Source organism: Neoarius graeffei, chromosome 17 (assembly GCF_027579695.1).
Source record: "Neoarius graeffei isolate fNeoGra1 chromosome 17, fNeoGra1.pri, whole genome shotgun sequence".
NCBI lineage: Eukaryota > Metazoa > Chordata > Actinopteri > Siluriformes > Ariidae > Neoarius > Neoarius graeffei.
Genome location: NC_083585.1, coordinates 62,060,259 through 62,076,445, shown reverse-complemented (window position 1 = coordinate 62,076,445; position 16,187 = coordinate 62,060,259). Strand labels below are relative to the sequence as shown.

The window sequence follows — 16,187 nt, the reverse complement described above, 5'->3', positions numbered from 1 at the left end:
AGTTTTGTTCCTGCTTACGTTTTATTTCCGTTACATTAATTTTATGGCTCTCTTTACTGTGATACAGAACAAATGTTTGTTTGTTTACCTTGTGGATGGATTACATTGAATTCCTCCTCACAGATTTCCTCGACTCGTGTTTTCAGATCTGAGAGAGATTTCCTCACTCCATCAAATGAGAGATGTTGATTGACAGTGAAGCTGGGTGAGTCGTCACATCCAGGAGAAACACAGAGAGACGGGAAACTCTACAGAGAGGAAACACAGAATAGAGAAGGAGAAAAGTGTAGGAGAGGAACGAATGAATCTCAGACTGAATCAGACCAAAGACACACTTGGGATCTCAGACAGGAACATTTATTGTTGCTGGAATGAGCTTTTAGGAGGAAACTTTGTGAGGAACAGCGCCCTCTGTAGATCAGACAGTGAGTGTTACCTGGAGGAAGTGGATGTGATCGTGTGCGTGTGAAAGCTGCTCCAGCTCAGTGACTCTCCTCTGAAGATCAGCAATCTCCTGCTCCAGTTGCTTCAGGAGTCGCTCAGCTCGACTCAGTTCAGCTTTCTCCTGAGCTCTGATCAGCTCCGTCACCTCCGAGCGCTTTTTCTCCATGGAGCTGATCATCTCAGTAAAGATCCTCTCACTGTCATCTACTGCTGCCTGTGAACGCTTCTGTTAGTACACACACACACACACACAGGAGGTCTAATGGGATACTCTGTAAAAATAAACTCTCTCAAGAGATATTTGAGTTGTTTTTGTTAAACCCCGGGTTTTCATTCCTTGTTTTTTTAGTTCACTATTTTAAGGAGATACGCAGAGCCTTTATTTTTAAATACATTTCTGAGTGGATAGTATCTCCATCCTTGACTCTTGTATGCTGCATAAATAGGAATCAAAAAATATTTTTTTGAGAGTTAAACTCGACCGCAAATTTGGCATTGGAGCTGCCCCGCTGAGCCAGCCAGCCCTGAGCACGTGAGGTCACTGGGGGAACCGGTTTTAAGGCCGAGGCCTTTGACAGCTATAGACCAAAGTCACATAAATAAAAATTTATGGTGAAAGTAAGAAATGCCGTTACCGACTTGCTCAACTAAGACTGATTTGACTTCATTGATTGTGGGTTGACTCATTAAAACAGGATAGGTGTTATAACTTATGCAACATACATGTACATGCATCTATTCATTCTCATCTCATTATCTTTAGTGGCTTTATCCTGTTCTACAGGGTCGCAGGCAAGCTGGAGCCTATCCCAGCTGACTACGGGCGAAAGGCGGGGTACACCCTGGACAAGTCGCCAGGTCATCACAGGGCTGACACAGACACAGACAACCATTCACACTCACATTCACACCTACGCTCAATTTAGAGTCACCAGTTAACCTAACCTGCATGTCTTTGGACTGTGGGGGAAACCGGAGCACCCGGAGGAAACCCACGCGGGCACGGGGAGAACATGCAAACTCTGCACAGAAAGGCCCTCGCCTGCCACGGGGCTCGAACCCAGGACCTTCTTGCTGTGAGGCAACAGCGCTAACCACTACACCACCGTGCTGCCCACATGCATCTATTTTCACTGATAAAACGTAAAAGGCTCATTAAATAATCAGATGAACTGAGACAATCACATTCTGAAGCAAATTAAATAAATCTTAGACCGGTAACTTAAATACACAATACAAGTTACATGGATTAATCTAAATGCAGGTAAACGTGTTGTTTTTGTTGTTTTGTATCCAAATGAGAGTCGGAGCTTGCCCGTCTGTGTTCTCGCTTCTTGAAGGCCGATCTTGTGGCCGAATGTTTAGAAATAATCTGATGTTCAGTTGTTCATTCAGTTCTCCGTTCATGCGCTTCTTCCACGTAAGGGCGAGATGGCAACAATATCCAGTTTAGAAATCAGACGGCTGCTCCATTCATTCTCCATTTTCTCTATACTGAGTACTCCACCATTACTGCTCGGTTCAGGCAATTACTAAAACCCGGGACGGGACATCGCCGGTTTTAGAAACAACCGCAGGGAGGTCACTGCCTGAGCGATAATATGTCATGTCTCGTTCCATCCTGGGTTTTACCAACAACCCTCGGCTCAAACTGTGGGAGAGCTGGTGCCACTGAACTTGCTTTCCTTTTTCAAAAAAAATTATTTTTATTTTTCCTTTTCTCATAGTTTTATTTAATTGTTGATACTGCACCCTCTTTCAAAACTGGCTTACAGCCAACGCTCCTCAACAGATCAGAGGTTTCGTACGAGTCTTCAGTAAAATATGCAGAGCAGAGGAGAGACCACTTCGTAGGCGCCCAATGTGCCTGTGAACTTCTCGCAAAATGCATCCAAATCTTTGCAGTTTGAACATTTTTGGGCCATGAATGCAACATAAATCCACCTTCTGTCATGTTGCTGCACCAGCCAGCAACACATCTACATGGCATGGCGATAAATTAGCTCAAAACGGAAGCTGGAAGTTGCAGCTACCTCTGTGTTTTAGTATAGTGGAAATGGCGATGGGACCGATAGCCTTCCTGCTGTGAAGTTACAGACGTCAAGGTCATTCACTCAGGCCACTACCTATATTAATCATTTTAATCATAAATATTACGATATTAGATTTATTGTTAATGCTTAAAGCTATTCCTGTGCCATTCTTGGGGTCTCAAGGCATTTATGAACAAAAAATGAGGCCATGGTTCTGCGTATCTCCTTTAAGCAGGTTAATTGAAACACAGCTACTCTTCACTCCTCACCTTAATAGTGTCCACAGCCTGTTTCAGCTCCTGCACCTCCTTCTGCTTCTCCTGGATCCTCTGCTGGGATTTCATCTGCTCCTCCTTTAGCTCATTCTGAGAACAAATAACATACATTTTAAATACATTTCATCATCATCTACACAATTATAGCCAAAAAGAAAAAAAAAATTTAAAAAAGTCAATAAAAACATTTCAATGAAAACTAGAAATATCGCCTCTAGAACTAACTAAAATTAAAAGACACCCAAAATGAAGTAACTTCTATCTTCATATGTTTGCACCACTTATGATACAAGTTTAGTTTTCTGTGAAAATGTCAACTGATTGTTATTTCAATGTTATTTGTGTGACAGAAACATCAAGGTAGTTCAGCAATATTCTCTGGAGTGAAACTGTTCAAAAGGCAGCTGTGACTTTCAATGGGATTCACAGACAGACTGATCTGAGAAAAAACGCGATGAGTGCTTCCGGGAATGCGAAAGAGCCGCCAGATTCATTGCAACTGGCGTTTGGTGGACTGGGGTGCGATCATGGATTGAAAGGAGTTCTAGATGAGTGTGAAACTAATGATTTGGAGGAGTTTTCAGAAGAGAATGACAGTGAGAGTACTATAAAAGTGAAGGTGAAGATAAGTCAGGTAAATGGAATTACCACCAATTAGATGCTTTAAATGTCAGCGATATGGACACATTTCTTCTGTGTGCAAGTCAAAACCTAGGTGTGCTAGATGTGGAGGTGAACATGAATATGGTAAGTGTGAGGAAGGAACAAAAATCAAGTGCTGTAACTGTGGAAGTGAACACAGTGAGGCCTATAAAGGGTGTGAGATGTATAAAAGAGCAATTCAAGTGCAAAGTGTAAAGGTGAAAGAGAGCGTTACTTATGCCGAAGCTATTAAAAAGGTTGACAAAGAAAACCAAGCAAAATCAAGGGTTAAAGGAAGTATGACTCCTGTAGTTTTACCCCCGAGTCAAACTCAAACGACTCTGAAATGCTGTAAAGTAACTGAAGAGACTTTAATTGTGGAGAAGAAAAAATTCATTGCTTTTATGGTGGAAGTGGTTAATTGCTCAGCCCAAGTAGCAAGTAGAATTGATATAATAAAAATAATTTAAAAAGCAGTGGAAAATTATCTAGAGATTCATGAATTGTCAGTTGATTCCATTCACAATATGGTATTAGGGGTATCTGATAGTCAAGCACCACGTGGCAGTTAATAATGACTTTATCTATTCTACAGTGGAATGCCAGGAGCTTAACTGCTAATGGTCCGGAACTAAAACACTTTATTGAGGAGCAAGTTGTTAAACCAAACATTATCTGTATACAGGAAACCTGGTTAAAATCATCACTTGATTTAATAATATATGGATACCTAGCAGTGCGTAAAGACAGGGATACTGCAGGAGGTGGAGTGGCCACATTTATTCAGCAGGGGATTAATTACAGAGCTTTAAATATAGATAAAGACGTTGAAGCAGTTCTGGTTGAGATTTGGGTCAGTAAAACTAAGATTAAAATGATCAACTTTTATAACCTTGGTAAAAGAATCTTGAGAGAGATGCTAGATGGTATGTCTCATCTCATCTCATCATCTCTAGCCGCTTTATCCTGTTCTACAGGGTCGCAGGCAAGCTGGATCCTATCCCAGCTGACTACGGGTGAAAGGCGGGGTACACCCTGGACAAGTCGCCAGGTCATCACAGGGCTGACACATAGACACAGACAACCATTCACACCTACGGTCAATTTAGAGTCACCAGTTAACCTAACTTGCATGTCTTTGAACTGTGGGGGAAACCGGAGCACCCACGCGGACACGGGGAGAACATGCAAACTCCGCACAGAAAGGCCCTCGCCGGCCATGGGGCTCGAACCCGGACCTTCTTGCTGTGAGGCGACAGCGCTAACCACTACACCACCGTGCCGCCCTGAGTTAAACTCAATCATTACAAATATATTATGTGAGTCAGCAGAAGAGGTTCTTGGCAAATCTTCTGGGATGAGGAAAAAGAGAATGGTACCTTGGTGGTCAGATGATTGTAAGGAAGCAATTAAAGCTTGAAATAAAGCTTTCAAAATTGTTCAATCAAACCATTCCTATACCAATTTAATGGAATACAAAAAAAAAAAAAAAAAAAAAAAAAAAAAATCACATTCAAAAGGTTAAAAGAATTATAAGAGAAGCTAAAAGGAAATATTGGCGTGATTTCTGTTCTAAAATAGGGCGGAAGTCAAAGGGGATGATATTTGGAGCATGATTAAAAAGATGGGAGGCATTAGAAGGGAGTTTTCCTTACCTGTGATTAAAAACAATGATGTGGAGGCAGTAACTAATCAAGAGAAAACCGAGATGCTTGCGAAAAGTTTTGTTAAGGTTCATAGTTCACAGAACTTAACTGATGATGAATTGTCTTGGAGAGTTAAAGTAATAGATGAGAATAAAGGATTACTGGAAAAGCAGGTAATAAGTGAGAGTGTACTTGATAAGGATTTTACATTATTTGAGCTTAGGAGAGCGTTAAATGGGGTTAGGAACACTTCACCAGGGAAAGATGGTATGTGTTATCAAATGATTAAATGAAGTCAATGACGTGGCTAAATATGTAATTTTAAGTCTTTTTAATAAGATTTGGGAGCAAGGTAGATTGCCTTTGTGTTGGAAACATTCTGTAGTGGTTCCGATTGGAAAACCAGGGAAGGATAAAACTGAAGTTAAAAGTTATGGGCCAATAGCATTAACATCTAATTTATGTAAGATTATGGAAAGAACGATCACTAGAAGGCTAGTGTATGAAATAAAAAAAAAAAAGAGGTCTTGTCTCCCCACACCAGAGCGGCTTCCGTAGTGGACGTACTACAGTGGACCCTATTGTATGTTTAGAAAATGAAATAAGAAAAGCACAAGTCAATAACGAATCAGTTTTAGCAACATTCTTTGATAGAGAGAAAGCGTATGATATGCTGTGGAAGGAGGGGTTGTTAATTAAGCTGAATAGGATGGGTATTGGTGGTAAGATGTTTAACTGGATTAGAGACTTTCTAAAGGACAGAACAATAGAAGTAAGAGTTGGGGTTAACTTCTCTAACATCGATTCAATAGAAAATCTCAAGGTAGTATATGCAGTCCAGTACTGTTCAACATTATGATTAATGATGTTTTTAATAAAATAGATGACATTAGAATCAATAGAGCATTATACAACCCCTGGCAAAAAGTATGGAATCACCAGTCTTGGATGAGCACTCATTCACACGTTTTATTCTGTAGAACAAACTCAGATCACAAACATGATACAATAATAAAGTCATTCCAAAGTGCAACTTCTTGGCCTTCAGAAACGCTAAAAGAAATGAAGAAAAAGCATTGTGGAAGTCAGTAAATGTTACTTTTATAGACCAAGCACAGGGAAAAAAAATATGGAATCACTCAATTCTGAGGAAAAAAATATGGAATCATGAAAAACAGACAAACAAAAGAACATTCAAAACACATCACTAGTACTTAGTTGCGCCTCCTCTGGCTTTTATAACGGCTTGCAGTCTCTTAGGCATGGACTTGAGTGACAAACAGTATTCATCAATCTGGTGCCAACTCTCTTTGATTGCAGTTGCCAGATCAGCTTTGCAGGCCGGAGCCTTGTCGTGGACCATTTTTTTTTCAATTTCCACCACAAAAGTTTTCTATTGGGTTGAGATCTGGACTATTTGCAGGCTATGACATTGACTGGATGTGTCTTTCACCAAGGAATGCTTTCACAGTTTTTGCTCTATGGCACGATGCACTGTCATCTTGGAAAATTATTTCATCATCCCCAAACATCTTTTCAATTGAAGGGATAAGAAAACTGTCCAAAATGTCAATGTAAACCTGTGCATTTATTGAAGTAACCACAGCCATCTCCCCAGTGCCTTTGCCTGACATGCAGCCCCATATCATCAAGGATTGTGGAAATTTGGATGCTTACTTCAGGCAGTCCTCTTCATAAGTCTCACTGGAACGTTCCAGCATCACCTTGTCCAATGCAGATTCGTGATTCATCACTGAAGACAACTTTCATCCAGTCATCCACAGTCCATGATTGCTTCTCCTTAGCCCATTGTAGTCTTGTTCTTTTCTGTTTAGGTGTTAATGATGGTTTTCTTTTAGCTTTCCTACATGAAAATCCCATTTCCTTTAGGCGATTTCTCACGGTTCGGTCACATACTTGTACATTGACTCCAGCTTCCTCCCATTTATGCTTCATTTGTTTTGTTGTACTTTTTCGGTTTTCAAGACATATGGCCTTAAGTTTTTTGTCTTGATGCTTTGATGTCTTCCTTGGTCTACCAGTACGCTTGGCTTTAAAAACCTTCCCATGCTGTTTGTACTTGGTCCATATCTTAGATACAGCTGACTGTGAACAGCCCACATCTTTGGCAACCATGCATGAAGAGTTACCTTCTTTAAGAAGTTTGACAATCCTCTCTTTTGTTTCAAGAGACATCTCTCTTGTTGGAGCCATGATTCTTACCAATCCACTTGGTCCAGCAGCCCTCCAAGGTGTGATAACTGCGCTGTTTCTAACTGCAGACTAACGAGCAGATCTAATCTGAGGCAGGTGTCAATTTAGGGAAAGGAAATTGACTGGGTGAGTCCTTATTTTCTACCTGAAAATTGAGTGATTCCATATTTTTTTCCTCAGAATTGAGTGATTCCATATTTTTTTCCTTGTGCTTGGTCTATAAAAGTAACATTTGCTGACTCTCGCAAATGTATTTTCTTCGTTTATTTTAGTGTTTCTGAAGGCCAAGAAGTTGCACTTTGGAATGACTTTATTATTGTATCATGTTTGTGATCTGAGTTTGTTCTACAGAATAAAACGTGTGAATGAGTGCTCATCCAAGACTGGTGATTCCATACTTTTTGCCAGGGGTTGTATGCTGATGATGGAGCTTTGTGGATAAAAGGACAAAATATTGATATTAGAACTAAAATGCAATTAGCTATCAACAAGGTAGAAAAATGGGCATGTGAGTGGGGTTTTCATTTGTCTGTAGAAAAGACTCAATTTATTTGATTTTCAAGTCCCACTAGAGCTTAAGTTGTATAACCAGTCCTTAGAGCAAGTTAATATTGTTAGGTACTTGTGAGTTTGGTTTGATGTCAAGTTAACATTGAAGGAACATATTCAGAAGATAACTGAGAAATGCAAAAAGGGCATTAATGTTTTGAAATGTTTATCAGGGTACAACTGGGGAGCCTCAGGGATGTCCCTTAAAAGAATTTAAATTGCACTGATGAGATCAGTTTCAGATTATGGCTGTATTGTGTATCTTTCAGCATCTAAGACATTGCTTAATGAACTCAATAGAATGCAGGCTAAAAGTCTCAGGACATGTTGTGGTGCATTTAGAACTTCTTCCATACCAGCGTTGCAAGTAGGATCAGGAGAAATGCCCTTAAGCCTCAGACATCTTAAGTTGAATATGGCTTACTGGATTAATTTAAATGGACATGAGGCATCACACCCTCCTAAAAAAAGTTCTGAATGAGTGTTGGGAGTATGGCAGATCCCAGATTTGTAGCTTTGGATGGGATGGTAACAAATTAGCAAATCATATCATATATGATATGATTTGTAGTAAGACTGTGCCCCTGGTAACAACTCCACCTTGGTTGTTTTGCTCCCCTACGGTGATCAAGGAAACCAAAGCGATAGCTAAATCTGGAGGAGTGGATCAGAACGTAGAGCAATATTTAGGAAGTAGGTACTATAATACAACACAGGTTTATATAAATGCATCTAAAGATTCAGAGGGTAAAACAGGTATTGCAGTTTATATCCCTGATTACAAAATCTCTATTAAAAAGAGAACATCAGATCATCTGTCTATATTTGCAGCTGAAATGACAGCCATTATTATTGCATTACAGTGGATAGAAGAAACTAGGCCCCCTAAAGCAGCTATTTGTTCTGATTCTGTGTCATCTCTCACATCCGTTCAAAGTGGAGAATCGTCATGCCGACAGGACTTATTGAATGAAATTAATAATATCTTATTTGCAATCAGTCAACAGGGAATATCAATCCAGTTTGTATGGGTTCCAGCCCATAAAGGAGTTGGTGGCAATGAGGAAGCAGACAAGCTGGCAAAAGAGGCAACCAAAGAAGAGGAGGTTCAGTCACGGGCGCAGATAGAGGGTGGGACTCGTCCCACCCAGATTTAAATTCACCTCGTTCGGTCCCCCCCACTTATAGGGAGGAAAAAACGTCTATGCTGTCTTTCTTTGCATAAGGCAAACCTCACAGAAAAATCAAAAGACTAATTACCAGAGGTGCACAGCAGTACATTTTTTTTTTTTTGATTGATTGATTTCGCAATAGAAACATATACATAACATGTGAACAAATATAAATATTGAGGAGGATAACACAAAAAGTAAAAATACTTATTTCCATTGTGGTCCTCGAAATACATACATAGTTGCAACTGTGCAGACTGCACAGGTTGCGAGCTCGAGCTTGGTTGCTTTGGTTACCCACAACAAGTTTGACAGGCATATCGGGGACAGCTCCTCCTAGTTCAGGACCCCAACACGGCATGATGAAGGGTGCCAAAAGGCAGAAAACGATTGCATCGTTTTTTAAAAAAAAACCAACGACTGTAAGTAAACTGTGCCTTACTTTATCATATCACCTTGCAATTTTTTGATAGTCTGTTCAAAGTAATGTCGTAGTGAAAGTAAAATCGTACGGAGTAGAGAAGCCTTTCTGGTAGCCTCCTTCGTTCGGTGGTAGCCTGTAGATACAGTGCTCAGAAGGCAGTTTTAATGTTTAATCTGGCGTTCCCTGCCATAATTTCAGCGAGCATATTGTTTCATAAGGAAACTTTGCGAAGAGCTGTTGACTGACTGCCGCTCACGCAACACACAGGCATAGTTAGAAAGTCAGGATGCGCTGGTTTACACTTTACACACACACACGTAGCCCAGCCTCTCGCTATGGTTAACAGTTGGAACTTAGCGGTTTTAAAACTAGTTTTGCAATTTCTGTGCGTGATGATAATGTGTAAACTTTGGATTTCCATAGGCTATGTTAAAATGTTATCATTGTCCTGGCGTGCAGGTAGTTCCTGGTGATGGCAGTGAGGGAGGTGAAATAACATGTATACACACTACCGTTCAAAAGTTTGGGGTCACCCAGACAATTTTGTGTTTTCCATGAAAAGTCACACTTTTATTTACCACCATAAGTTGTAAAATGAATAGAAAATATAGTCAAGACATTTTTCTGGCCATTTTGAGCATTTAATCGACCCCACAAATGTGATGCTCCAGAAACTCAATCTGCTCAAAGGAAGGTCAGTTTTATAGCTTCTCTAAAGAGCTCAACTGTTTTCAGCTGTGCTAACATGATTGTACAAGGGTTTTCTAATCATCCATTAGCCTTCTGAGGCAATGAGCAAACACATTGTACCATTAGAACACTGGAGTGAGAGTTGCTGGAAATGGGCCTCTATACACCTATGGAGATATTGCACCAAAAAACAGACATTTGCAGCTAGAATAGTCATTTACCACATTAGCAATGTATAGAGTGGATTTCTGATTAGTTTAAAGTGACCTTCATTGAAAAGAACAGTGCTTTTCTTTCAAAAATAAGGGCATTTCAAAGTGACCCCAAACTTTTGAACGGTAGAGTGTGTGTGTGTGTATATTATATATATATATACACACACACACACACACACACACACACACACATATATATATTACACACAAAATGGAATCATTTGCTGACAGCTCAGTCCCCCCCAGTTCAAAAATCCTATCTGCGCCCCTGGGTTCAGTTAAGTATTCCACTCAGTAGATCAGAAGTTAAAGTGCATATTCTGGACCAATTTAGGTTTTGTTTTTTTTTTTTTATATGAAAGTATGTCCCTCTACACACTCATCCAGAAGGGTAATTTTGCACAAGGCCATCTGTCTACAGCAGAAAAAAAAAAAAAAACCAAACGCATCTGGAAAAATCCCAAGGGAGTCTGGAGCCAGAATCGTGACGTCACCTGCGGAAGCGCTGGCAGGCTGCGAGAGCTTGCACGGTTTCAGTGCACAGCCTGTGTAGACCAAGCGCTCCCATTTCTCTCTCACTGTCCTGTCTTTTGGAAAATGAGGAGTACTAATCCCATCACGATTGGTGTTGCTACACCCTCCTACGATACATCTGTTAACCATTTTAATAATTACACAATAACGTTGAAGAAATTTGCAGAAAACCACCAGGTCATCTTCTCAGAAACAAACCAGTGCTGATGTAGGATTCAGAGGGAGGTGTCCCGCAGATGACGTCACGAAAATCAATGTTTCCCGGGAAATTCAAATGCCAAGTTTTTTCAGAGGCAGACCAATTCGCCTCAAACGGCTTGATTTCAACTGAATTTTTCTGGTATTGTGCAAGGTAAAAAAAAATATTTTTAAAAATGCAGAATGTTACAGACATTTGACCAAAGTTTAATATAAAATAGGAGAATTACATTGATCTAGCTCCTGAATTTACCCGTGATATGCACTTTAAGGTACTCATTAAACAAAGTTAACATATGGCAAGCTGAATGGGATAAGGAGAAGAAAGGTAGACACTTATATAATATACAAAAAGATCTCAAGTAGCAAACCGAGTTACCCAAACAGACAGGAGGAGGTTTGATTTACAAGACTGAGAATAGGCCATACTGGATTAAATAACAGCTTATACGTTGTGAACAAACATCCATCTGGAAAATGTGAACTTTGTGGAGTGAGAGAGGATGTAGATCATGTTCTTTTAAGGTGCTTAAAATTCTACAGACAAAGAGAAAAACTGAAGAGGGAAGTGAACGCAGTCAAGAAAGCCTTTTCTTTAGACACCTTATTAGGTGAGCCGAGATCAGAAAACATCACTTGTGCTATGATAACATTTATCAAAGAAACAAAATTAGCAAATAGGATTTAGTTTGTTGTTTTGCGTTGTTTTTCCTTTTTATTCAATTTTTTCTTTGAAATGACATCCATTTGATTGCATCCCAGTCCAGTGGATGGCGGTAATACACTGCTTGTAAACTGCCATAAAACCTGACAGAAGAAGACGACTGATCTGAGAGCAGTGCGCGTCATCACTGTTCCCTTTTATTTCTCAGTGAGTTTAGAGGGGGGAGACATGCACAGTGCACATCTGGATTCATGGGAGTTATTTATTTGTTCAGGTTTACTTCTTTAAGGTGCTGTGTGTACATTCAAAACCACACCCAATTCCACCGGATTAAAGGAACCATCAGTGAACATTGGGATTGAACTTCATCAAACTAGTGAATGTTCACATTAACGCCGAGTTTTGACCAAAATCTCTGCAGAGATTTGAACTTTCCAGAATCGGGATCATTCATCCCAAAGAAGTTCTCAGAAATGGACCACAAATCCACTCGCATTCAGAAAGATAAAGATGTTTAACCTGTAGATCATTAAATGTTATGAAATATGATCTCCAGTTACAGAGCTTTAACACAGTCACGTGAGCACTTTAGCTGTAAAATGCTGGAAGGAGGGTGTTGGGTGTTTAAAGCAGACTGACATCTCACATTTCTTTACATATTACTGTTTGACTGGAAATAAAAATTTACTTCACAGAGAATGACAGTCAGAGAACCAATTAAATCCACTGAACAGAAATTAGATTAGAAATAGAATTTGTATAAAATGACTTGGAAAAGAAGAATGATGTCCAGTTCTCACCTGTTTTTCATTTCTTTCTGCTTTAGCTGCAACGGTATCATGGCCTCTGTGCTGATCCATTGTACACAAATAACAGATGAAGCTTTGGTCAGTACGACAGAAGATCTCGATCAGTTTGTCGTGTTCAGAGCAGATCTTCTCTTGGAGCTCTGCACAGGCTTCAACTAACTTGTGCTTCTTAAAGGCAGGAGACTGATAGTGAGGTTTAAGATGAGCTTCACAATAGGAGGCCTGACACACCAGACAGGACTTGACGGCTTTGTATTTTCTCCCAGTGCAGGAATCACACTCCACATCTCCAGGTCCAGCGTAACAGTGAGCAGGAGAAGCAGCTTGGAGTTCAGTCTTCTTCAGTTTCTCCACCACTTCAGCCAGCATGTTGTTCCTGCACAGAACAGGCCTTGGGGTGAAAGTCACTCTGCACTGGGGGCAGCTGTAGACGCCCTTCACATCCTCCTGATCCCAGCAGCCATTAATACACACCTTACAGTAACTGTGTCCACAGTGAATAGTCACAGGATCCTTCAGGAGATCCAGACACACTGGACAGCTGAACCGATCAAGTGAAAAATGATCTACTGAAACACCAGCCTCTGCCATTTTCCTGTACTGAGAGAGAGAAAGACTCTGAACTTTCTGCTGAGTTTCGTTTTCTCTGAAATGAACTTCCTGTTTGTGTTCTGTGTGGCAGAGAGAGTGGGCGTGGCTTTAAAGAGAGAGCCCCTTTTTTGTAATGTGTCAGTAGGGGCCTGGCTATGTTAGCAAATTGCTATTCAGTGTGAAGAGATTTGAAAGTGTGTGTGTGTGTGTGTGTGTGTGTGAGAGAGAGTGTATTTCCTACAGGGCGTATAGACTTGAACAATCTTACCAGTGATTGTTCATTTAAACTATGAACACATCTCTCTCTCTCTCTCATGAACAGGATTCTGAAGTGATTAATTGATCTGACCATACATCCATTATCTGTAACTGTAATTTAAAAACATCTTTCATATTGAATTTGTTGTAATGTTTGCACATAGTTTACTTACATTATGTTTACATTTCTGATCCCATTCTGAAACCATAATAATCTAATAAACTACAAAATGGTCAAGCAGTAAAAATAAAATGATCAAAAAATGCCCAAGGATAAGATGAAACCACGTGCGTTTCCTCCGGGTGCTCCGGTTTCCCCCACAGTCCAAAGACATGCAGGTTAGGTTAACCGGTGACTCTAAATTGACCGTAGGTGTGAATGTGAATGGTTGTCTGTGTCTATGTGTCAGCCCTGTGATGACCTGGCGACTTGTCCAGGGTAGGGTGACCACCTGTCCCGCATAGCGCGTGCGCGTACAGCATTTGAAGCCGAATTTATGCGTCCCGCAAATTCAGAACGTGTCCCACATAATCGATGCTTGCTGAGGGGGCTGTCGCTCTCCCCGGGCCACCCAGGCAGCCAAACGAATATTACGAGTACTTGACATTTCAGCACACCACCGTCGCCACTATAGACTGTAGAACAAAACCACACACACACCCCTCACAACTGACTGGTTGTTGTCAACTTTTTGTTGTTGCCATGACACCGCACTCACGTGCACAGACAGTGACGAGGGACGCAGGTGCAACGCATGCATTGCTTTCATATTAAAAAATGGAGAAAGGTACAGGGGGGATGGCAGGTGAGGCACCGCCACCTCCAGTTAAAAAGAGGTGTATGTACAGGAAAGAGTGGGAAAATGAATATTTGTGGCTGAAAGGGGTTGAGGGGGATACCGAGAGGGCTTTTTGTGACCTTTGCAAAACATCTTTCTCAATCGGACATGGCGGGGAATACGATGTGAAATGACACAGGCTCGCGGAGACTCACAAGAAACGTGTGGAACAGAAAGAAACGTCTAAATCTATGGATGCTTTCCTCCGACCTAAAAACGACTCTCTAGCTGACAAAGTGACTGCGGCAGAGGTGACGAGTGTGTATCACACTGTCCAACACGCAATATCATATCAGGCAGGAGATTGTGGCACAAAGCTGTGGTTGTGAGTTAAGAGACTTTTTTTTCTACTGTTTCTGTGGTGCTGAGCCACTACAATTCCTGTTAATCCACTGAAAACTAAATGGAGATTTGTCACTATTCCTGCTGTTCTGATGCACTGCAAAGCCTCAGACTCAATATTATATTATGATTGATTTAAAGTGAATAAATTGTAATGGAAAATAAATAAAATTGAGTAGCTTCAGTAAATCATAAGTGGAAGTGTGTCTGTCAAGTCATTGAATGGTCAAAATATTATGAATTTTTTTTTTTAAATAAACAAACATTTGGTGGCCTGTTCATGACCATTCATCACCAATAACAGCAGAATAGGGTATTATTGATATACCATGTAAGGTAGCATGTGCTAGAAATGGGTAAACCACCATGTGTGAGTCTTCCAGCGGCTGGCGTGGCGCAGTGGGGGCGGCGTCCCACATTGTCCCTCAAAAACATACCCCTTGTCCCCCCTTGGGCTTATGAGCAGGTGGTCACCCTAGTCCAGGGTGTACCCCGCCTTTCGCCCGTAGTCAGCTGGGATAGGCTCCAGCTTGCCTGCGACCCTGTAGAACAGGATAAAGCGGCTAGAGATAATGAGATGAGATGAAAAAGCAGAAGGGGAAAAGTGTGAAAGTACATTCTAAAAATAAATCTATAAATACCTCAACAGTGGAAGTGTTTTTGATCAAAATTAAAAAATAAAAATTTCTCCTCTCATCTCATTTCCTGACTTCTTGTTCACATCCATTTAATACATTATACTAAAATTAAAGTCAGAAATGGCCCTGATGCTGCTCCTGAAGATCTTTCCAACACGTCATTGAAAAATGACAAACACCAACACCAGTCTCGTCCTTTTGCAAGTTAAAGAAGGTTTATTGCAGAAACAGACACATGGTGATAAGGGTTCAGCACACCACTCATACCGTCCCTTTGTTCTCAAATCTATATATACTCTTTACTAGATAAAAAGGAGACATCTATTGCATTACATCTATTGCAATTACATGCCGGAGCGTGATCAGCTCTAAAACTGATTGGATCTTCTCTAATCGCTGGTTTGTACGCACATCTGCTACGCACGTAACGAGCATGATAAGATTAACATGTTAACATGCTGAATGTTCTGAGTCGTTAGTCCCTGAAGAGGAAACGCTCAGTGAAAAGGAAAATTACAAGACAGTATGACACTAAAATTTACTCTACAATTCCCCCTTTTATCATGTAAATGAGAACATTAAATCTATAATACTGTCATACAGGGTTCACCTACTGGTTACTGTCCAGTCTGTGGCAGTAGTCAGTTAATGAACTACGTGGTATTGGGTGTTTTCTATAGAAGTCTCTACACCTAAGACACTTAGTCCTGTCCCCTAAGTCAGCTAGGTATCATACGGTAGAGTATGTGTAGTCAGAATGGATTCCTTCAGCTATCACCATGTGATTTGAATGATCAGTTAATAGGTCATGAACCCAGTTAACAGTTTGATCTCTTTATCTTATTTTTCCAGCTGAGAAGTCTGCCCCCTGGAGTACCTGTGGTGTCAGTCACTGCTCCTGTAATACGTGCATTAATCTCCATCACTGGACAAACTAGCAAATACTACTTATATCATGTATGAGGCTCACAATTGGGTACAGAATGAAGAATGCGTTGGAATGCACAGTC

General features: G+C 40.6%; 1 protein-coding gene across 1 annotated transcript in view; it reads right to left on the bottom strand.

The window, feature by feature from the left end:
* Positions 1–16,187, bottom strand: part of LOC132901257 (uncharacterized) — a 91,825-nt gene that overhangs the window by 20,924 nt on the left and 54,714 nt on the right. Inside the window, exons 9-12 of the mRNA XM_060943577.1 lie at positions 12,501–13,180; positions 2,747–2,842; positions 437–670; positions 89–248 (exon numbers count right to left, since the gene is read on the bottom strand). Of these exons, the coding sequence (XP_060799560.1) occupies positions 89–248; positions 437–670; positions 2,747–2,842; positions 12,501–13,180 (1,170 nt within the window). The remainder of the gene's footprint in view (positions 1–88; positions 249–436; positions 671–2,746; positions 2,843–12,500; positions 13,181–16,187) is intronic.